General features: G+C 45.4%; 1 protein-coding gene across 1 annotated transcript in view; it reads right to left on the bottom strand.

Annotated features, from left to right (window-relative positions):
• myo5c (myosin VC) overlaps positions 1 to 23606 on the bottom strand; it is a gene marked incomplete at its 5' end in the record, with an annotated part of 229240 nt that overhangs the window by 22838 nt on the left and 182796 nt on the right. The window contains 7 exons of the mRNA XM_080761194.1: positions 2719 to 2845; positions 5869 to 6189; positions 6783 to 6863; positions 7781 to 7847; positions 22200 to 22293; positions 22602 to 22777; positions 23297 to 23426. Of these exons, the coding sequence (XP_080617320.1) occupies positions 2719 to 2845; positions 5869 to 6189; positions 6783 to 6863; positions 7781 to 7847; positions 22200 to 22293; positions 22602 to 22777; positions 23297 to 23426 (996 nt within the window). The remainder of the gene's footprint in view (positions 1 to 2718; positions 2846 to 5868; positions 6190 to 6782; positions 6864 to 7780; positions 7848 to 22199; positions 22294 to 22601; positions 22778 to 23296; positions 23427 to 23606) is intronic.

Genomic DNA, 23606 nt, shown 5'->3' on the forward strand with positions numbered 1-23606 from the left:
GAAGAGGAGAAATGCAGTTACCTGTTGCTTTGGATGGGGGACAAAGGAAGGGGTGTCCTCAATAGATGGACGCTATCGGAGGATGAAGCTAAGGAGTTAAATACATACTACGAGAGATTTGCAGACTACGTCACTCCGAAAGTTAACCCTATATTTGCCCGGTGCAGATTCCATGAAAGGAGGCAGGGCAACGGGGAGACAGTCGCTCACTTTGTGACTACGCTGAAGCAGTTAGTCAAAGACTGTAACTACACAAATTGTGAGGAGATGATCCGGGACCATATTGTATTTGCAACCAACTCACGGAGAGTGCATGGTCATTTACTGAGCCAGGGACCAGAGCTCACGCTGGAAGGAGCTATCGATATAGCCCACTCCCATGAGCAATCGCAAGCGCATGCCATCCCACACAAACCAGGAAAGCCTCACCTCTTGAGAGGGGGTGAGCACGATGAAATGATAAAAGCCTGCAGCAGGTGTGGAGGAGAACACCCCAAGTCAACAGAGTGCCCAGCAAAAGGAAGAGAGTGCCGAAGGTGCGGTCATTGTAACCATTTCGCAATAGTGTGTACACGGAAAATGAGGAAGAATGAGGAGGATAACTCTGAGCGGATTGTGGACACTCTCACTTCAGAAAGGGAAGGGGAGGAATGTGCATATGCAGACATAGGATTGGGGCCAATGAACAGGAAGCTGACTTTCAAGCTGGACACAGGGGCACAAGCAAGTGTAATACCTGCAAAGGATTTTGACACACTCATGCCCGGCACACAATTAATGGCTGCGGATCGTACATTGAGGGGATACGGTGGGCATGTGCTGGAAGTGATTGGATACTGCAAAATGATAGGCACATATAAAGCCATGTCAACCACAGAGAGCTTCTATATAGTGAACTGCTCTGGCTCACCGATCCTGGGCTATAAAGCATGCAAAGCCCTGGGACTCATCAAGGTGGTGTACGCAGGAAGCAGCGACAGAGAGAATACCTCAGGAGAGGAGCCATATTCACCCAGTCAGGAAATGAAGGAGTTGTTTTTTGACTCTTCGGAGGAGGACATAAATCTTTCTGACACAACCCTGAGTGAGGTTATCTCCCCATCAGATTCCTTTCTCACTTCACCCCCAAAGCGGCTTAAAACTGAGGGTGAGAAGGCATGGGCTCAGGATATCCCACAAATGACCAAGAACCCCCAAGTGTCCTTGACCGGTGGACAAGGCTTTGAGCCTTTGATTGATACTCAAGAAAGTAAGAAACCAATACTGGACTTTGAAGATAAAGCAGCACATGAGTGCGAAGAGGGGGAGGGGTGTTTTCAAGTCTCCTGTTCTTCCCCCATACAGTTTGAGTCAATCTTACACTGGCAGGATGAATCCACAGATGTGGATGGGGTGTTGGGAATTGAAATTAGGCCGGAGGGGCCGGAGCTCAATGTCATATCTGAAGCGGTGGAACCAACATAACTGTCAACGAGCGTTTCCTGTCAGCCAGACTATGAAGTACATAAGGAAACAGGGATACTGGGGCCTGTTATGGTATCAGAGACACAGGAGGATGGGTCAATTATGCAGCCCGGAGGGCAAATCCCTGTGCCATTCACATTTCCGTTTGTACGATTCTTTGATGCAGGAAGAGCTGAACTAAGCTCCTTAGAACTTTCAGATCCAAACAGTTGGTACAGGATTGCGATGATGACACCAGGCATACTACCTACCGACAGGGAGGGAGTGTATAAACAATGGAATTTGACACATAGGATTGAGATGATGAACAAGTCGACCTTGGTGAAGTGTTCGGGTTACATGATGGCCTGGAAGCAAATGGACCAGTATGATGTCATGGTCACTGTGTACTCCCAGGATAGCAAATTATGGGCTGACATTAAGGCAATCGGAGATGGTGAAAATCAAGGAAGGGTGTTACAAGAGGTCATCCTGGAAGTTAATGGGTGGAGCAAGTAGAACTCTACTATGGGACAAGGAGCTGCAACTATGGAAACTGAGTAACACAGTTTCCACATCACAAAATGTATATAAGAATAACTTCACCTGTATAATGAATAATGATTGACGTTGCCTGATTGTGTCACTATAATGTCACTGGGAACAAAAGTAAGAATTACATCTGGGCTGATCATCCACATTAACGACCTCTACTGTATGTCTTTCATCCCATGAAGGCTCCTGAAATCCAAGTAGCGCTGGGAGATGGCAGCTGGGAGTGATGAGGAGAGACAGAAGACAGGAGGGAAAAGGAGGAAAGGACAGCAGGATGATGACAAGACAACGGAGGGAATACCCAAGGAGAAGCAGGGCCCGCTGCTAGTTGCATTCCCAAAGTGTTGGAAGCAGTGGAAACTGAAACTATCGGCATCAGAAAAAAGCAGGTTTAAAACACAACTACAAGAAGAACAGGTTGACAGGGATCTGGAAATCAATCCCTTAATGAAGAGGAAACACAGTGGACAAGTGATTAATGTGGATAACAAACGATCAAAGCAGGATATGGAGAAAGACATGGAGAACTCAGGTGAGGATTCACCTTCAACAGAGTATAAGGAATCGAGACAGCAGCGTGAACGGCAGCGTGAGTGGGAGGAGCACGACCCAAGTTCAGGTGACGAAACCATACACTATATTCCGTGAAGGGAGAACATAGCGCTATATGATCCGGAGGATCCTTCAATATTCCCGATCCGGAACAAGCCCGCGGGTGACAATGGAGTTCCCGATACTGAGGAAGAGCAGTCCTTGGCGGAGGGGAGGGAAGCTGTCAAGAGGGGAAGGGGGCCTGCACCGATCTTTGCTCCTTTTAGCCATGGGGGCGGGCCTCCTGTGTTTAAGTCTGGAGAAAGATTCAAGAAGGATACTGACACAGATTTATGGTCGACCTACGAGCCAGGACGGCGAGTGGTGCTTCCCCCACACGGGCCGCAGTTCTTCGGGGCTAATGGAGCCAGGATCAGCATAAAGCATTTAGCTGACCCCAGGAACTGGCAGGATATCGCTATGATGACGCCGGGAATTAACCCTATCCCTGCAAAGGGGGGTGGGGTGTTCAGGAACTGGACGCCGAGAGAGAGAGTAGGGGTGATAAATGCCTCTACCTTTCTGGGTAGTTTAAGTGTGGTACCCTCCGTACCCATGCTTCCTGGGCAACTTGTGGCAACGGTTACTCTTTTACTCGGTTATATGCTCGGTTATATGCGCTGAAGTCTCGTTGCACGCGATACTGGGCTGAAGTAAAGGCAATCACACAAGTAGGAGAAGTCCAGGTAGTGATACAGGAGAGCATACTGGGAGCTCAATGGGGGTCCATAAAGGAAATCAATAAAGAAGTGATGAACAGGACGGGGAACTCCCGCGAGCTCAACCTGATGAAGAGAATAAATGGATTAAAGGTCGCCAGGAAGGGCGCAGGGGAACCTGTGACCGGCAATATGAGGGAAGTGACCCCAGAAACTTCAACAGGGGGTGTCGACAGGCCGGCAGTAGGTTGTGAAGTTGGCTGGGGTCAAGGGTCAAGGGCCAGTGATTGCACAGGGCAATCCTCAACAGAGGAGAGGCCGCCTCCCCAGCAGATGACGCAGTCTTCAAAGTATGAGGAAAAGGTCCCCAGAATGCAGACCGGGCGATCCCAGAAGAATGAATATGGGCAGTGGGGTCGCAAGAGATATAATGCTTACCCAAGGCGTTATGAGTTTCTTTCAAGAGAGCATGTCCAGAAGAATGAATATGGGCATGTTTACATTCAAGAGAGCATGTACAGAAGAAGGACGTTCTGGCCAGACACAGATCTGATAGCTGACCACATGTCAACAGGACCAGTACCTCACCCCAGGAGAAGATTCAAAAGGGGCGAGGCCAGGGCGGACTGCAGGAAGGGGGACTTTTGAAGTTCCACATGGCCCACTGATATATCAGGGAAGACGGCGGTTTAGTGGTGATGGATGTCATTACCGTGATGAGAACTTTGGTGTTGTTCGCCAAAGTGTTTTTTGTATAAATCTATTGTAAAGTTTGTATGGTCAAGTTTATATGGGTACTGTGAGAAGATATTTTATACTCATTTGGATAAAAAGAAGGGAAACAGCTGACTTGCATGTTGTCCTCCTTATCAGTGAACTGTCTGGCTGACCTAGTGACCTCCCTTGGTTTGGAGATTAGCAGCCACCCCTTCCCCCCCCCCTAGTTTCACCCCATGTTGGATGTTGAAGGCAGACACTATGAGTTCATTTTATTGTGTGTTGTTTTTGTTTTCACCTCTGAAACTGATATAATGATTATTAACTGTTTTGTTTTTAATAGTTTACAAATTGAATTGAAAAAGGGATGATTGTTTTCGCCTCCCTATTAACTAAGTAGAAGTTTGATTGCAGGTTGCTCATGTGATCATATGACAACATGAGGTGTAAACCTAAACAGGTTAAGTAAAAATACAAGTTTTAATATAAAGTAGGGATGATGTTATTTTAGCCTCCCTGGATTCTTAGAGACAGTATTGTGTTTTGATTTAGTTTTGATGCTAAAATGTAATGTTTGTAGGAGGTGTGTTTGTAAAGGACATGGTAAAAGGTCCTTAGATCTCTTTAGTTGATAAGTAAAGGCCCATAAATAAATAGGTGTTGGCATAAGAATGTGTGTCTGTTTTTCCCTCACTAAGCCATAGTGAGTTATTTGGCGCCAGCCATCTTCCAAAAATATCAAAGCATGGTAAAAAAAGCAAGAAAACAAACAAAGGTTACCTCCCCCTCAGGACCATACAGTATAAAACCCCTCAGGGCAGAGGGTTCAGGGTTCCAGTCTTCAGTCCGGAGGGGATAGGAGAGGTACCAGATCACAGAGGATGCTCTAAGCTTTTCAAAGGAAGTAGATAGCCCAGTTTTAGAAACTTAGTAGTAATTTGCCGAATATCTCCAGTTTTGCTAAACGACTTTTTATTTTACTTTATTTTTTGGATTATATCATTTTTGTGTGCAACTACAACTGTATAATAAATCTTCGATTTTTTTGGAAAAACACCCTGGTCTTGTATCCGTCTATTTTTGGTGAGTATACTGTTGTAACTAATATTGAATTATGTTTCCAGGGTATAATTATGCAGTATTGGGTGAGCGATGTGTCAGCTGCCTCAATTGCCATGCACAGTCAGGACAAATAGAAGAAATCTACTAAAGTTTGCATTTCAACCCAACTCATGTCACAGGCGAGACGCTATGACCTCTGTGTTCAACGGCCAGACTCCTCAGGCGAAGCGCTGAGGGGCCTGAGGCCTGGGCCTTAATAACAGAGGCCGCACTATCCTTTAGGCGAGACGCTGGGGGTATAGGGCGGTGCTCTCTCTTCATCAGCAGTTCAATAGATACCCAGGATATACAGGCGAGTCGCTGTAGAGTCCTGGGATCTGAATCCACTATATAAATATACTTGGAACTCAGCTTCATCGTACTATAACAGACAGAAAGAGTGACCGACCGAACTTGAACCGGCAAAAGGGGGACAGAATGGTCAAGTACACTCAGACTGTCTAACAGGAACATACTCGACTTTATGGTAATTGTTTTAATAAATGGGACAGTCTAGGTGAAGTTGGGCCCAAATACATGGACCTCTATGGGGCTATGGGGTTTTTTGGGCCCAATGACAACAGCGCCACAACAGGCCATTATATGAACTTTCAGGAAGTCCCGATTTCCTTAGTGGCTTCACAAAATATCTGTCTGACTGGCCCCCTGGAACAAACACACGCACGCACGCACACACGCACGTACGCAATCAGAATTATCTTTATCGTCACATTTTCTTTTATAAAGAAGTGGATGCAATTCGTTTTTGTGCATTGTTTCCAATCCATCGTGTCATTTTCACTGAGCCTGGTGGTGGAGGTGGGCCTCCTGGTGGAGGTGGGCCTCCTGATGGGAGGTGTCTATACTCACAGCGTTCTCCTCAGTGGGCCTCCTGGTGGTGGAGGTGGGCCTCCTGGTGGAGGTGCAGTTATAAATACTCACAGCGTTCTCCTGGGTGAGCCTGGTGATCTCCAGGTGGACCTCCTCGTGGAGGTGGCTCTTCTCCTGGAACAGCCTCTGCAGGTGGAGGTTCTCCTTGTTCAGGTGCTCCACCTTCCTGCTCAGCACCTCCGCCTGGCGCTCGTGGCCGTCCGCCTGCTCCCTCTGGTGGCGCTGCAGCACACTGCAGGCAACCACAACAACAACAACAACAAGAACACAGAGGGCTATACTGGCAGGGATTTTCAACAATGGATTTTCAACCACCAATGATCCTTGAGAGGGTTTCCGGGCGGTCCCCCAGCTAAATGATGGAGAGTTGGTAACCAAACGGCGTAAACGTCTTTAAATAAATACTTTCTGAAAAGTCTATGAGGTAAATGAATGGGGATTTATTTTCCGGGTCTCTCGAGGGGGCGGGACTGCGACGCTCTATACTGGCATAATGGAATGCCTCGTTTATACTAAAGGGGAATGCCACTCTCCTCTTCCACACAACAACAAGCTAAAGGCATGTTAAGGTAAGGTAGGTTATTTCCACTAAAATGCGACAAGTTTGTATATGCGCTGCTTATTCGCTTGGAAAGGAGCCAGCTTAGGTGGTTCGGGCATCCGGTCAGGATGCCTCCTGAGCGCCGCATGTCCCACTGGGGGGGGGGGGGGGGGGGAGATGTACTATAATGTTGCTGCTGGAGCTGTTGCCCCCGTGACCCGACTACGGATAAGCGGTTGGAGATAGTTGGATGGATAGTAATAGTATTACTAGTAAAAGAGTACCTGGTAGCATGGTGCATATTGTCACAAGCAGTGAGCACGTCTTCTACATCGTAGATCTTATCAGGATCATCCGCTGTCAAACTGTGTGCGCACACACACACACACGCGCACGTGCACACGCGCACACACGCGCGCACACACACACACACACACACACACACACACACACACACACACACACACACACACACACACACACACACACACACACACACACACACACAGTGATCATCATGCTGTTAATTATTTTGTGACATAGACAACAGAGTGATCACACTACGTTACAAAGTTAATGCAAAGACGAGCAGTTGTGCGCGGCGTGAATGAAGCGAGCGGCCGCCTGGTATCTTCGACCCCCCCCGGGCTGGAAAAGTCCAACACGTCACCCTGACAGCCAATCAGCGTCGATGTTGTCCGGAACGCCCGGAAATGTTTTGGCTGTTTTTATTTCATCCAGTTCCAACTGAATTGACCGCTGGGACTTGGCAACGGTGGAGAGAAAAAGCTTTTGTAAAGGCATAAATGTAATGTTGCTTTTGCCTACTGTTTTATGTTTTGTCTACTGTAGCACTTCGAGATTCTGAGGAATGTAAAGTGCATTATAAATACAATTCATTATTATTATTATTATTATTATTATTATAATGCTCATAAATGACAGTAGCAGGAATTATGTTACATATATAAGTATATTGAACCGAGCTGTCTTGGGTGAACGATCTGTGTGTTCAAATGCCAATCGATCAATTGTTGTTCTGCGAGGGACCTCTTTTTCTTTTTACCTGCGCGACCAAAGTGAAGCGATTGAAGCGACTGGAAACAAATCTATATCTTCAGGTATGAACACAGCTTTAGATGACGTGAATGCATACAGTCCAATGATTTAGTGACAAGACCACAGTAAGATGACATTATGTTAGAGTCCAAAGGAACATCATTACGATAAGTTAAATTATATAATATATGTGAATGAATGAAACATGCTAAAAGCGTCTCACCGTGAAAGCAGCTCCTCCTCCTCTTCTACTCCACCCAGCATCTTCCTGATGATCTCGTTCATTTTGGCTACACAACACAAGAGGAGTGGTGTGAGACACTCTGCTTTCAATCACAACACAACACAAGAGGAGTGGTGTGAGACACTCTGCTTTCAATCACAACACAACACAAGAGGAGTGGTGTGAGACAATGCTTTCAATCACAACACAAGAGGAGTGGTGTGAGACACTCTGCTTTCAATCACAACACAACACAAGAGGAGTGGTGTGAGACACCCTGCTTTCAATCACAACACAACACAAGAGGAGTGGTGTGAGACACTCTGCTTTCAATCACAACACAACTCAAGAGGAGTGGTGTGAGACACTCTGCTTTCAATCACAACACAACACAAGAGGAGTGGTGTGAGACACTCTGCTTTCAATCACAACACAAGAGGAGTGGTGTGAGAAACCCTGCTTTCAATCACAACACAACACAACACAAGAGGAGTGGTGTGAGACACTCTGCTTTCAATCACAACACAACACAAGAGGAGTGGTGTGAGACACTCTGCTTTCAATCACAACACAACACAAGAGGAGTGGTGTGAGACCCTCTGCTTTCAATCACAACACAACACAAGAGGAGTGGTGTGAGACACTCTGCTTTCAATCATAACACAACACAAGAGGAGTGGTGTGAGAAACCCTGCTTTCAATCACAACACAACACAAGAGGAGTGGTGTTCTGCTTTCAATCACAACACAACACAAGAGGAGTGGTGTGAGACACTCTGCTTTCAATCACAACACAACAAAAGAGGAGTGGTGTGAGACACTCTGCTTTCAATCACAACACAACACAAGAGGAGTGGTGTGAGACACCCTGCTTTCAATCACAAAACAACACAAGAGGAGTGATGTGAGACACTCCTTTCAATCACAACACAACACAAGAGGAGTGGTGTGAGACACTCTGCTTTCAATCACAACACAACAAAAGAGGAGTGGTGTGAGACACTCTGCTTTCAATCACAACACAACACAAGAGGAGTGGTGTGAGACACCCTGCTTTCAATCACAAAACAACACAAGAGGAGTGATGTGAGACACTCCTTTCAATCACAACACAACACAAGAGGAGTGGTGTGAGACACTCTGCTTTCAATCACAACACAACACAAGAGGAGTGGTGTGAGACACTCCTTTCAATCACAACACAACACAAGAGGAGTGGTGTGAGACACTCCTTTCAATCACAACACAACACAAGAGGAGTGGTGTGAGACACTCTGCTTTCAATCACAACACAACACAAGATGAGTGGTGTGAGACCCTCTGCTTTCAATCACAAAACAACACAAGAGGAGTGGTGTGAGACACTCTGCTTTCAATCACAACACAACACAAGAGGAGTGGTGTGAGACACTCTGCTTTCAATCACAACACAAGAGGAGTGGTGTGAGACACTCTGCTTTCAACCATAACACAACACAAGAGGAGTGGTGTGAGAAACCTTGCTTTCAATCACAACACAACACAAGAGGAGTGGTGTGAGACACTCTGCTTTCAATCACAACACAACACAAGAGGAGTGGTGTGAGACACTCTGCTTTCAATCACAACACAACAAAAGAGGAGTGGTGTGAGACACTCTGCTTTCAATCACAACACAACACAAGAGGAGTGGTGTGAGACACCCTGCTTTCAATCACAAAACAACACAAGAGGAGTGATGTGAGACACTCCTTTCAATCACAACACAACACAAGAGGAGTGGTGTGAGACACTGCTTTCAATCACAACACAACACAAGAGGAGTGGTGTGAGACACTCCTTTCAATCACAACACAACACAAGAGGAGTGGTGTGAGACACTCCTTTCAATCACAACACAACACAACACAACACAACACAAGAGGACTGGTGTGAGACACTCTGCTTTCAATCACAACACAACACAAGATAAGTGGTGTGAGACACTCCTTTCAATCACAACACAACACAAGAGGAGTGGTGTTAGACACTCCTTTCAATCACAACACAACACAACACAAGAGGAGTGGTGTGAGACACTCTGCTTTAAATCACAACACAAGAGTAGTGGTGTGAGACACTCTGCTTTCAATCACAACACAACACAAGAGGAGTGGTGACCAACACAAGAGGAGTGGTTTGAGACACTCCTTTCAAACACAACACAAGAGGAGTGGTGTGAGACACTCTGCTTTCAATCACAACACAAGAGGAGTGGTGTGAGACACTCTGCTTTCAATCACAACACAAGAGGAGTGGTGTGAGACACTCTGCTTTCAATCACAACACAACACAAGAGGAGTGACCCTAGAACACTAAACACGGACAAGTATATTCTTGTGATTTTCATAATCTTGTTGAGGTCTGAGGTGGGTGGGTCTTAGCCTGGCTAATAAGCCAGACCAAATCAGCCTGCCGGCGGATTACGGTCTGGAGAGGCTCAATTGTACGCCCATTTCCTACACCAGAGAACTGGTGTGGCCAATCGGGACACGGTATGCAATATGGGCGGGCTTTGGTACAGTGACATTCAATGCTTGAGACCTTTGACTGACAGTAGCTCTGACCAATTGCGTCAAAGAGAAAATGTTTGAACCCGCCCCCCCCGGGAAACAAGATCCATACACAGCATCTCCAGACTCAAATACCACACGACAGTGTGATTTGAGTCTGGCTTATTAGCCAGGCTAGGTGGGTCTTTCAGTACCTTCATGTTGCTCAGTGACATCATAGAAGGTAGCTTTGTTTCCCTGCCCACATCCCTGTTGGTTTTGTACAGGTCTGTACACCCTGTTTGTTTTGTACAGGTCTGTACACCCTGTTTGTTTTGTACAGGTCTGTACAACCTGTGTACAACGTGCTTAGTGGTAGAGTGAAGACAGTGTGCAGGATCTCTTTTTTTCTACATATCCAGTTCCAATTATCCAACGCACCTGTCCTCTGTAGGTGGACTGTAGAAAAAATGACCTTTTTCTTCTAAGAGTGACTTAGAATAATTCACATTCTCCCATGTGCCGGGAGGCAGGAATGGGTGGACCAAAGGAGAAGTTCCCAGCTCCATTATTGTTTTAGGAATATTTAAAAAGATATATATGTCCACATTTTTTCCACACTTCGCCCCCCTACGTCCCCGCACCGCCACCCTCCCCACTCCCAATACAAATTGACCGCTACAAAAACCTTAATAACAGAGAAATATCATCAGAAATAAATACTGAAGCAACATGAACTATGTGTACTATGTAAACTCTTCATTTCCATTTTCCAGCCATTCAACAACAACAAATAAATCCCCCTTTTTTTGTCTTTTGACTACAGGCACAGAGAAACTTAAAACAAAATAAAAAAGAAGACAGGGATACAAGTTTGGCGTGGGACTGGGAGTGATTGAAATTCTTAACCCTGCCACCGCCGTCGACTGGATATGAAGACATTGCAATGTGAGAAAATGAATGAAAACAAGCTTGTTGTTGCATCCATGAATATTATGGATATATATATATATATATACAGTCGCTATGCCACATCGGTAATCTCGACAGTGGTGAGTGACCGTGTATAGAATCCCATGTGTGCATCCCATTCCCGCAGCTGCGGTTAATATAAATAGGATGATATCGTTAATGCGGTCGGATGGTGACCAAAAAGCTCATCTGCGTGTCTCAATTTCAGACCGGTGTCTCCTCAACATAATTAGCCTGGAAACTATACACAACTCTGCCACAGGGACAACAATCCCTGGGGAGATTCGGTCTGGCACTGTACCTCAGTTTGAGGTGTGCTTGGAACCGACACTTGGAAATACATTTTTCCACAGTGAAGTTCCAGACTAATGTATATACGCAGCGATATTATATCCTGGCCAGGCCACACCATCATGTACCTCTGGTGTGTTCAGACTGTCTGCTGCCAGGCCACACCATCATGTACCTCTGGTGTGTTCAGACTGTAAGCTGCCAGGCCACACCATCATGTACCTCTGGTGTGTTCGGACTGTCTGCTGCCAGGCCACACCATCATGTACCTCTGGTGTGTTCAGACTGTCTGCTGCCAGGCCACACCATCATGTACCTCTGGTGTGTTCAGACTGTCTGCTGCCAGGCCACACCATCATGTACCTCTGGTGTGTTCAGACTGTCTGCTGCCAGGCCACACCATCATGTACCTCTGGTGTGTTCAGACGGTAAGCTGCCAGGCCATACCATCATGTACCTCTGGTGTGTTCGGACTGTCTGCTGCCAGGCCACACCATTGTAGCGTGAGGAGGGGGGTGTTAATTGACAAGGCACAATTTGTGCTGAACAATGAAAGGATGACATAGCACCAAAACCCCGTTTTTCCTGCTGAGTACAGGTTATGACAAAACCCAGACCGGACAATTTGTCACGCTATCTGAAGTGACCACAAGGTTGACTTATTGACCAAATGCTGACCCTAACAGGGAGACCCTCTGCCACATGGCACATGCAACTAGCGCGAACACCAACAGACATGCACGCTGAGTGTGGACATTTGTGTGCATTGTGTGTGTGTGTGTGTGTGTATGTGCGTGTGTGTGTGTGCGCGACGCGCGCATCTGCAGTGTTAGCACTCAGAGGAGTGTAAAAGCGTAAGGCGAGATGGGCAACCGAGATAAGAATGAATAATGACCACAGGATGTTTTCCCCGTGTGGAAAAACTGTTGATGAAGAACTTTTAACTGTGTTCTTTAAGTTAGTAGCTTAAGAACCGGTTTAAACCAGTTTTTGGGAAAAGAGAAACAGTCAGACCCCTTTTCCAATATAATGTGGTGTCAACTAAGACACGATGCTCTTGAACGGCGATAGCTCTAAGGAGCAGGTCGCCACATCACCGGCTGGCTAAGCTTTTACTTGGATGGCTCTGTTCTAGCGAAGCTCTGCGAGCAGATCGAATCAACGCACGGCTGGCCCGAGTACATGCAGTCGATTGCGCTTTTACGCAGTAGCTCTCCGGAGAGGCCACTCCAACCGGCAGGCAGCACCCAGCTGGCCTACGCGCAGGACAACAGACAGGCAGCCGGCCTGAGGACAACCGCCTAGTCTAAACGGCGATTATAGGACTTTAAGAGCAGTCCTTGTTAATATACCAGTTTAATGCGAGTTTTACTCTGAGACAGTGATGACTTGTTATACTTTAACTTAAGAAGAAAGGTAAATTCTCGCGCGCTGCATCAGGACCAAGTGAACTTTTCCTGGCAAATGCAGAACGCTTGAGGACCTCCGTGGAAGGCTGATTTACAATCAGGTGGGTCGGACTGATTGAACATCTAGCCTCAAAACGACATTTGGTTTGATAGGGACCTTAGGCGTATAGTGTAGTCTCGTTGTAAAGAAGAGCTCTTTTCATTAGACTATGATGATACACTGAGGCCTTCATGCCACTCTACCCACCAAGCCTACACGCCCTCTCTCTCTTTGCGAGGCGTTACTCTCCTCCTCCTACCCTCTTTTCCATTCTTGTGCTGCGTATACTGTAGCCTTCTTTCATTCATGCAACATGTTTTAAAAGCGAACCTATTCCAATCTCATGACGTGTTCGCTCATTGCTATGTGGTTTTTATGCCATTGTAACTAGTAATCGATATTAATAAACACTCCTTTTGATAGTACAATCTATTTTGTTGGAGCAGTTTATTTGGTTCATGATTTACTGTATATCTGAAGTTGCTTATGCAAAAGGGAATTCTATTACATTTCATTTATTCAAGCGGTCCAACAACTCACGTCCGACAGAGAGACGTTTTTGATGTGATGCGCTGAAATAGCTTGAATATTCCAGAGTCATTTTATTATGATTTTGGAGTATCATTGCCGATTAATCATATCGGATTAATCCACTATTTCACGGACTACATTAATGTTGCCCCGTTTATATGAGGACCCTTTTGAGACTGTAATGATTTCCCTTTGTATGTGACATCGGTGTACATTTTTTTATTGAATCAAAGTTCAACGCAACTTTGGATTTCATGCTCATGTTTCACACGTCGCTGTAAGGGCTGACGTAATAAGCGTTCGACATCTCTAAATCACTAATAGCTAAACCTCTGCAGGGGGACGCTTGTGAAAAGAGAAATAAACAAAAACGGGTTTATAGTTCCTCACTTCCTAAGGACCCGACCGTTAAATAACCTCGGAAATTGCTATCCGAAGGCTGTTCTAAACGGTAAAACTGTGAGCCAACCGGCTTTCTGCCAACCGGCTTTCTATATTTGATCATCTGGTATGTCATATAGAGAAAGGGTTGGAACCTGGATGATGTGAAAAGTACGAAATTAAATGCTTCAAGTAGGGTTTATAGCAGAAACACTTCGTGTGTAGTATGACTTTTTAACTTAACAAGTGCCCAAATAGGGTTTAGTGGCAGAAACACTTCGTGTGTAGTATGACTTTTTAACTTGACAAGTGCCCGCAGAGTAGCTAAGACTAATACTTTCTCGCTAAGACCAGGAGTGAATGAGACGTTTGAGTGTTTTTGTTAACACTGAACGAACGGCGCTGCATTGTAACTATCAGTGCGCGCCATTTTTGTGTTGTTGTAAATCTGCTGTTTTCCGACGGTTAACACACCCCTTTTTGAAGGGAAATCTGACGAAGGGAAGGTTTGTTGGCGAGATCGCCATCTTGCTTTTCAAGCTAACACGCCTCCACTGGGAGGACACAGAGCGGTGACGTAGCTTCGGTCGTGTGCGACCGACAGCCCCTCTGACAGACGAACACAGCCAACCACCCCAGCGGCTATAGCTGGCTTGTGCATGTTTGATGTGACATACGATAACACGTTTCCGTGTCTTATGCGTTTGTCACGTCACATCATCGGTTGCACGCTGTGTCTCGAGTAGTGGCAACGACGTCATACGTGGCTGCTCGAATTAATAGTTCTTTGAATTATAGTAAGACTTGGTAACACCCATACTGCTAGTTTGATTGGTATAAACCAGTATAAGGATTTTAGGAAAGGCTGTCTAAACTCCGGGCGCTGTCGTTTTGAATCAGTTTAACACAATTTGACGTGAATGAGCATAAATGAGACATTTTCTTTAAGGGATATAATACTTGTTGACCTAATACCTACTGAGGCTTGTTTGCCTACAGGCTATTATTACAGGACCTAGTTTTACACTGGGCCTTTACCAAATTTAGTTTTCAAGGAAGTTGAAAGGTTATTGAGTGATCGTTTAATTAGACCTCCACAGGTTGTAATTAATCGACCATTAACAGCTTTGATTGTGCAAGCTACTGTCACTGACATTTTGTAATTCAGTTTTGACAGGATAACATTGATTGAGTAATGAATGGCTTGTTCATTCATTTAAAGTTAAAGCGATCATTACAGGCGACTTTGACTAAACTTTAATTTGGTATTGTTTGATTAGTTCCCATTGAATGATTTGAAGTATAATTAAGTTAATTGGATCGATTTTAATTTGAATTAATTACATTTTTAAGGTTTAATTGATTTTAATTTTAATTGAATTGAATTTATAAAATTTTATAAAATTTGGATTAATTTTTTTTATTTCATTCATTCAATTTTCAAATTATTATTATTATTTTTTTTTTCTCTCTCTTTGCTGTTTTTGATTTATTTTATTTTATTTCTGATCCCCATATCTTTTCGTTTTATTTGCTCTCTTCCTCCTTTTTCAAACAATCATTTGATTCTTTGATAAGGATTTAGAGAGTCAATAAAAAGGGGGTTAAGGAATATATGTAATAATTACAGAGCAGGGAGAAAAAGAAACAAAAACAGGTGCGTTATCCCTTTGTCTCATTTGTGCGCATTTATCAGCTTTGCTGTTGTGCTTGATTGCCAGTGCTGAGACGCTGTTTCTCCATTCCTTTTACCTCAAATAGCAGTGCGGTGTTTTTGAGTATTAGTACATTTTCGAAGACTTTCAGGCTGGTAAACTACTAGCCTACTTTGTGTTGTGAAGGGACAAGTGACTCCAAAGCATCCCTGTGGTTGGGAGCCTACAAAAAAAGTTAGATTGCAGGATCGCCATCTTGTATTTTACCTCACGTAGTTTCCCCGTCCCCCGATAGGAGGTCCAAAACTAAGGCCGCCACATCCGGTGGGCGCTTTGGACATTCCCCCTTTGCCCGTACTGTGTGACAAACACAGCCAGTCACCCCATCTAGTGGCCATAGCTGGTGTCACGACGTGGTACGTGCATGTTCATGGTTGAACGAAGCATTAAGACGTTTGGATCTGGGTCATGTGTACGCTGTTTTGGTAAATACCTGCACACACTCACTGGGTCTATTCGCGTGCGTTTGTTCACATAGTACCAGCAACCGCGTACGTGCGGAGCTGCTCAATTTGTGGTTTCTTTGAAGTATAGTGTTACTTAGAGACACTGTACTGCTGGTTTGATTGTTTGTGCTCTGTGTGGTGGTTTTGTGGTACTGCTCCGTTACACTGTCGTATGTTTCAGGTGGAGAAAAGTCATTTTTGAATGCACAATGAATGAAACGTTTTGACAGTGGGGAACTTTATTATTATAAATCTAAATTGGGATTGTTTTATCACACCCTGCCGTTATAGAATCCTAGCTTCGCCTAGGGTTTCACAATTTAAGTTCTAAAAAGTTTCAACTGTGGCTGTGTGATCGTTTGATTAGACCTGTACGGGTTATAATTGATCGATCGCTTACTCATTGTTTTAGCTGGCTCCATTTCGTGAAATTGTTTTGATTTGACCCGGTGGTTGAATTAATTCCATTTTCGCGAATGGTCTTAGTTGCAAGCTGTTAATAATCAGTGACTCTCACTGCTTAATTAATTCCGTTTTGACAAATAGTTTTAATCGAATAGTGGGCTATTTGCTCATGTTTTCAATTAATTCAGTTTTGACAGACAGCTTTGATTTGGCAATCAGTTACTTACTCAGTGTTTCGATTGAACATTGGTAACTGCAACTTGGATAAGGCTTTAATTGAACTTTAATTGAATTTCATTGCTTCAATTTTTTTTTTAATAAAAGAACAAAGGAATGAAAGTTTTTAATTAAATTTGATTGATTGAAGTTTAAGTTTGAATTTTATTAGAATTTTAGTTTTTGAGAATTTTTTTTTAACGTTTTATTTGCGCTCTTCCTCCCTTTTCAAATTATCGCTTCGATTCTTTGATAGGAATTAAGAGAGTAAATAAAAGGGGGGTTAATAGGTAAATAATAAATAACAAAAACAAATATATATCCACTTTGTTTCATTCGTGCGCATTCTTACATTGCTGTTTTTGCTTGATAGACAGTGGAAGGACGCTACTTGTCCATTCTACCTCCCGGTGTCAGGGTTACGGAACAACAGCATTTGTGGAGCGTTTGAGTATTGTTATACTTCCGAGAGCTTTCAAATTACTAATGCTAAAACCATAGCAATCAGAGGGTGAACATGGATCCAATTATAGCCATGATCAAAGGACTCCAAGTCACCACTGGTCTATTTATTGATGACACGCCTTGCGTGAATCAATTAGATGCGACCATGACCCACTTGAATGGCCAAACTCTAGCTAATTTACATGCTGAAACCAGAGGCTATACTGAAGCCGAACGGGATAAATTAGCTGGACATTTGTTGGGAAATTTAATCCGTTTATTTGAGCTGGAACTTGCGACAGGCAAAGCACTTCGTCAGCAAGTACAGGATTTAACTGATAAGGCCAACAAGACCAGCAGTGACCTCCTCAAGGCACAGCTGGAAATAACTCTCTTACAGGGCATTAGTTCCCCAGCTTCCCCGCCGGGGACTCCTCCTTTGGAGGGGGGAAATGCCCAGTTGCGGCAGAGTCTGACTTCCCAAGACACACCCATGATGGGTGTGGAAGGAAGGTCTACAGACCCATTGGGGACCGACCGGCTGGATGCCGACGTCACTCTGCGCAAAGTAACAGACTTTGATTGGTTGATCAGCACTGATTCCTATGATTCCAGTTATATCATTCCGGTCATAGGCAAAAGCCCTGCGTTACTGCAGTGGGACCAAAGGTCCCCTGATGTGACCACGTCGTTGCCCTCAGGCGCGACCTCTATAGTCTATCAACTGCCCTTAGTGGGCAGGATGGAATTTGATGATCAGGAGCACATGTTGATATACAACATCGCTCAGGAAGGCACGGCCGCAGCGCACAAGAAGCGCACGGCAACCCTGGCTAGGGTAAGCGTGCTCGGTCCTCCACCACTGCCAGAGTTCGACGCAGAAATAACTCAAACTCTGGCGCTGGGGGACGCAACCGCAGATCCAAAATTCCACACAGATTTTCAGCAGGTGTTGTATAAGCACGAGTCTGTCTTTGCCAAGGTTTCTCTTGATCGCGGGTTCACCGACATCCACATGATGCGGACCCCGATGGAACCAGGTGCCCCGCCCTCGTGTGTGCGGCAATACAAAGTTCCCCTGACTCTGTACGACGAAACCCCGATTGACTATAGTAAACTGGCCCCTGTGGAAAGACATTTTGATCTAGTGTCATTACAGGCGGCTGACCCAGCCCTAGCCCACATGATGGCGCTCCTTGCTGGTGACACCCCATCACCTATCCCTGACGCAGACAGGGACTCCACAGAGTACCTGGCACAACTGCTGTTAGCAATGGACTGCATGTCACTGAGCGGGGGGCTGTTGGTGTATGCTGTTGACTTATATGCTGCACAGCGTGTGGTCATTCCCCAGCACCACAGGGGGATCCTATTAAGCTTTGGCCACAACTCCGCAACTGCTGGACATCAGGGTGCCCAGGCAACCTGCGATGTGTTGTGTCAGATAGCTTATTGGCCCAAAATGCACCAAGATGTGGTTGTTTATGTGAAAGGTTGTCTGACTTGTTGTCAGTCCCAAACTTCAAGTCCAAACCCCATAGCGCCCTCACAAGAGAGGGGAGTTAAGTTTCCATATGCAGACCTCCAGATAGACTGGTTTGGGCCATTTGCCAGATCTTCTCAGGAAAACTTGGCAAAGAGCATGCAGGTCAGGAAAGCTTCCTATGACGACAGGGCCTCGCAGGGCCAGATCAAATTACACATGCCCCAGACAATCACCGAACTGACCGACTCTGAGACCAAAGCCTCCTTGTGGCTGCGCTACATTGTAGAGCGCTTGGTCATGTTATATCTAGTCTATTTGAGTTTCTCGCTGAAATAGTTTAAGCGACATAGGATCCTGTTTCCCGTGAAACAGTAAGAAACTTCCTCCCCTACCGAAACGGGATGACCAATCAGTGTGTAATTAGTAACCTTTGTTTACATTCTTTTTATTTTATTCTTATACTATGAAAGCTACCTCAAAATGCCTATACAGAATACTGACTCCTATGATGAAGGGTTGACCTTTTAATTCGACCCTGCTTCAGTGTGAGACATGAGCAAACTACAACTCACTAGTGGAACAAATCCAACAAATAGATACGTTAATCTGTCACAAATGTAGCTACTCCTTTTTGTTTACTTACATTACATTTTGAGCCATTTTGCTCATAATATTTTGTTATCATTTAAGTCTTATTTTTACCGGACAAAATGTTTACTTACATTAGATTTTGAGCCATTTTGCTCCTTATATTTTGTTATCATTTAAGTTTCATTTTTACCAGACTAAATGTTTTTTTACATTAGATGTTGGGGCCTTTTTGCTCCTTATATCCGGTTATCCTTTAACGAAAGTATTATTCTCTTCCTTCTACTCTGGCCCTTGTTCCATTTTCTCTTCTCACTGTCACCCTGGTTTGCCAGTCTTTAGACCAGCACAACTTTACAAATAGAAGAGGGAGCTCAGTGTAAATGACTTAGGAGAAACCATGTCGTTTTGGGTGCATGATGGGGTCAATGAGACTCTGACCCGCCCGCAATGACATGATTGACATTGCTGTGTGTTTTTCCCCTGGGAGCCTGCCGTGCTCAGGGAAAAACCTTACACCCACCTGAATGACATTACAGACACCGCTTCCTCCTCCTCTATCATGGATATCATTCCGGGCAAACCGGAAACCTTGCAACACACCTGAAATGACACTGTTGCGTTCCTCTCCTGGGAGCAAAGGATCGTGCTCGGAAAATGCTCCCTCTCCCTCTCTCTCTCATGAAACTCTTTTCGTGCAGAGCGGGACCTGGCCTCACCTAAAGACATTGCATACACTGTCGCCTGCTCTCTGTCGCTCTCTCTCTCTCTCTCTCCCTTACCCATGGATGCTGATACAGGCCGAGGAAGACCTGCACCCAGGTTAATGACATTACAGACACTGCCTCATGCCTCCCAGTTCCTCCTGGATTCTACTCTGCAACTAGCGGAACTCTGCATCCGCCTGAAATAACATTACAGGCATTGATTTCCTACCACTCCCCTGTGCCACAGATACTACACTGGGCACCCAAGAGAAAGCCATGAACATTGACAACACATTGGCCTCAAATTGACAGCTTGTCACAAATTAAGTGCGGGATATGAAATAGGACAAATGAGGGTCCACGGACGTTGTCTCGTGCCCCCTCATGTGTCCTAAGGGGGGATTATGTAGCGTGAGGAGGGGGGTGTTAATTGACAAGGCACAATTTGTGCTGAACAATGAAAGGATGACATAGCACCAAAACCCCGTTTTTCCTGCTGAGTACAGGTTATGACAAAACCCAGACCGGACAATTTGTCACGCTATCTGAAGTGACCACAAGGTTGACTTATTGACCAAATGCTGACCCTAACAGGGAGACCCTCTGCCACATGGCACATGCAACTAGCGCGAACACCAACAGACATGCACGCTGAGTGTGGACATTTGTGTGCATTGTGTGTGTGTGTGTGTGTATGTGCGTGTGTGTGTGTGCGCGACGCGCGCATCTGCAGTGTTAGCACTCAGAGGAGTGTAAAAGCGTAAGGCGAGATGGGCAACCGAGATAAGAATGAATAATGACCACAGGATGTTTTCCCCGTGTGGAAAAACTGTTGATGAAGAACTTTTAACTGTGTTCTTTAAGTTAGTAGCTTAAGAACCGGTTTAAACCAGTTTTTGGGAAAAGAGAAACAGTCAGACCCCTTTTCCAATATAATGTGGTGTCAACTAAGACACGATGCTCTTGAACGGCGATAGCTCTAAGGAGCAGGTCGCCACATCACCGGCTGGCTAAGCTGTTACTTGGATGGCTCTGTTCTAGCGAAGCTCTGCGAGCAGATCGAATCAACGCACGGCTGGCCCGAGTACATGCAGTCGATTGCGCTTTTACGCAGTAGCTCTCCGGAGAGGCCACTCCAACCGGCAGGCAGCACCCAGCTGGCCTACGCGCAGGACAACAGACAGGCAGCCGGCCTGAGGACAACCGCCTAGTCTAAACGGCGATTATAGGACTTTAAGAGCAGTCCTTGTTAATATACCAGTTTAATGCGAGTTTTACTCTGAGACAGTGATGACTTGTTATACTTTAACTTAAGAAGAAAGGTAAATTCTCGCGCGCTGCATCAGGACCAAGTGAACTTTTCCTGGCAAATGCAGAACGCTTGAGGACCTCCGTGGAAGGCTGATTTACAATCAGGTGGGTCGGACTGATTGAACATCTAGCCTCAAAACGACATTTGGTTTGATAGGGACCTTAGGCGTATAGTGTAGTCTCGTTGTAAAGAAGAGCTCTTTTCATTAGACTATGATGATACACTGAGGCCTTCATGCCACTCTACCCACCAAGCCTACACGCCCTCTCTCTCTTTGCGAGGCGTTACTCTCCTCCTCCTACCCTCTTTTCCATTCTTGTGCTGCGTATACTGTAGCCTTCTTTCATTCATGCAACATGTTTTAAAAGCGAACCTATTCCAATCTCATGACGTGTTCGCTCATTGCTATGTGGTTTTTATGCCATTGTAACTAGTAATCGATATTAATAAACACTCCTTTTGATAGTACAATCTATTTTGTTGGAGCAGTTTATTTGGTTCATGATTTACTGTATATCTGAAGTTGCTTATGCAAAAGGGAATTCTATTACATTTCATTTATTCAAGCGGTCCAACAACTCACGTCCGACAGAGAGACGTTTTTGATGTGATGCGCTGAAATAGCTTGAATATTCCAGAGTCATTTTATTATGATTTTGGAGTATCATTGCCGATTAATCATATCGGATTAATCCACTATTTCACGGACTACACCATCATGTACCTCTGGTGTGTTCGGACTGTCTGCTGCCAGGCCACACCATCATGTACCTCTGGTGTGTTCAGACTGCTAGCTGCCAGGCCACACCATCATGTACCTCTGGTGTGTTCGGACTGTCTGCTGCCAGGCTACAGCATCATGTACCTCTGGTGTGTTCAGTGTTCAGACTGTAAGCTGCCAGGCTACAGCATCATGTACCTCTGGTGTGTTCAGACTGTCTGCTGCCAGGCCACACCATCATGTACCTCTGGTGTGTTCAGACTGCTGTCTCCTCCTGCGCTCCGTGTCGTTGCTCTGGCTTTGCAGGTTGTGAAGATCTCGACGCAGCTCTGGGATGACCTTCATGAATGGTAAATTGTGCATTTATTTTTTTATATATATACGGATGCACGCACACGCACACATACACACACACACACACACACACACACACACACACACACACACACACACACACACACACACACACACACACACACTAACAATATTTTTCTCCTTTTTAACTACTTTGAGTGCCCGGATCTCCACCTTTTTTCAATCAATGTCTTATCCCGAATGATCCCAGGAGCACCTTTTTACTATTTTCATATTTTGTATGTCCCTCCGTCAAGCACACGGTTGCTTTCTTGCCTCTGCCTTGGTGTTACCTTGACGTGTTTGCTCAGCTGCAGCACCTGCTCCTGCAGGTCAGAGGTCAGTCTCTCGGCGTCCTCCAGGAGGCGCTGAAGACGCAGACGCTCCTCCTTGCTCCTCCTCAGCTCGTCCCGGAGGAGGTCCGTTTGGCTGTCGCTGTCCCTCCTCTGGAGGTCGAGGTTGTTCTCTGCTATTCTGAGGAGAAAGAAAAGTTAGTTGTTCTCTGCTACTCTGAGGAGAAAGACACGTTAGTTGTTCTCTCCTACTCTGAGGAGAAAGACACGTTAGTTGTTCTCTGCTACTCTGAGGAGAAAGACATCCAGGTTGTTCTCGGCTACTCTGAGGAGAAAGACAAGTTAGTGGTTCTCTGCTACTCTGAGGAGAAAGACAAGTTAGTTGTTCTCTGCTACTCTGAGGAGAAAGACACGTTAGTTGTTCTCTGCTACTCTGAGGAGAAAGACATCCATGTTGTTCTCGGCTACTCTGAGGAGAAAGACAAGTTAGTGGTTCTCTGCTACTCTGAGGAGAAAGACACGTTAGTTGTTCTCTGCTACTCTGAGGAGAAAGACATCCATGTTGTTCTCGGCTACTCTGAGGAGAAAGACATCCTTGTTGTCCTCTGCCATTCGGAAGAGCAAACCACAAATCTAAAGCTAAATGTTTCCACTTGTACCATAAGACAGAGGTTCCAAACCACTGGTACGTGTACCTGTGCTGGTACATAGGGACATGTCCCACTGGTATGTGTACATGTGCTGGTACGTAGGGTACGTACCCCCTATGTCCCATTGGTACATAGGGGGTACATGTCCCACTGGTACTTGGGGGTACATGTCCCACTGGTACGTATAGGGGGGACATGTCCCACTGGTACGTATAGGGGGGACATGTCCCACTGGTACATAGGGGCTACATGTCCCACTGGTACCTATAAGTTCCTGGTTCCTGAAAGTGAGGAAGGCACTTGCATGGAGGGCCCTGAATGGCATGAACAGTGTTTGGAACTCCAATCTCCCCCG

This window comes from Protomyctophum bolini, assembly GCF_963924005.1.
Source record: "Protomyctophum bolini genome assembly, chromosome: 4".
Taxonomy (NCBI): Eukaryota; Metazoa; Chordata; class Actinopteri; order Myctophiformes; family Myctophidae; genus Protomyctophum; species Protomyctophum bolini.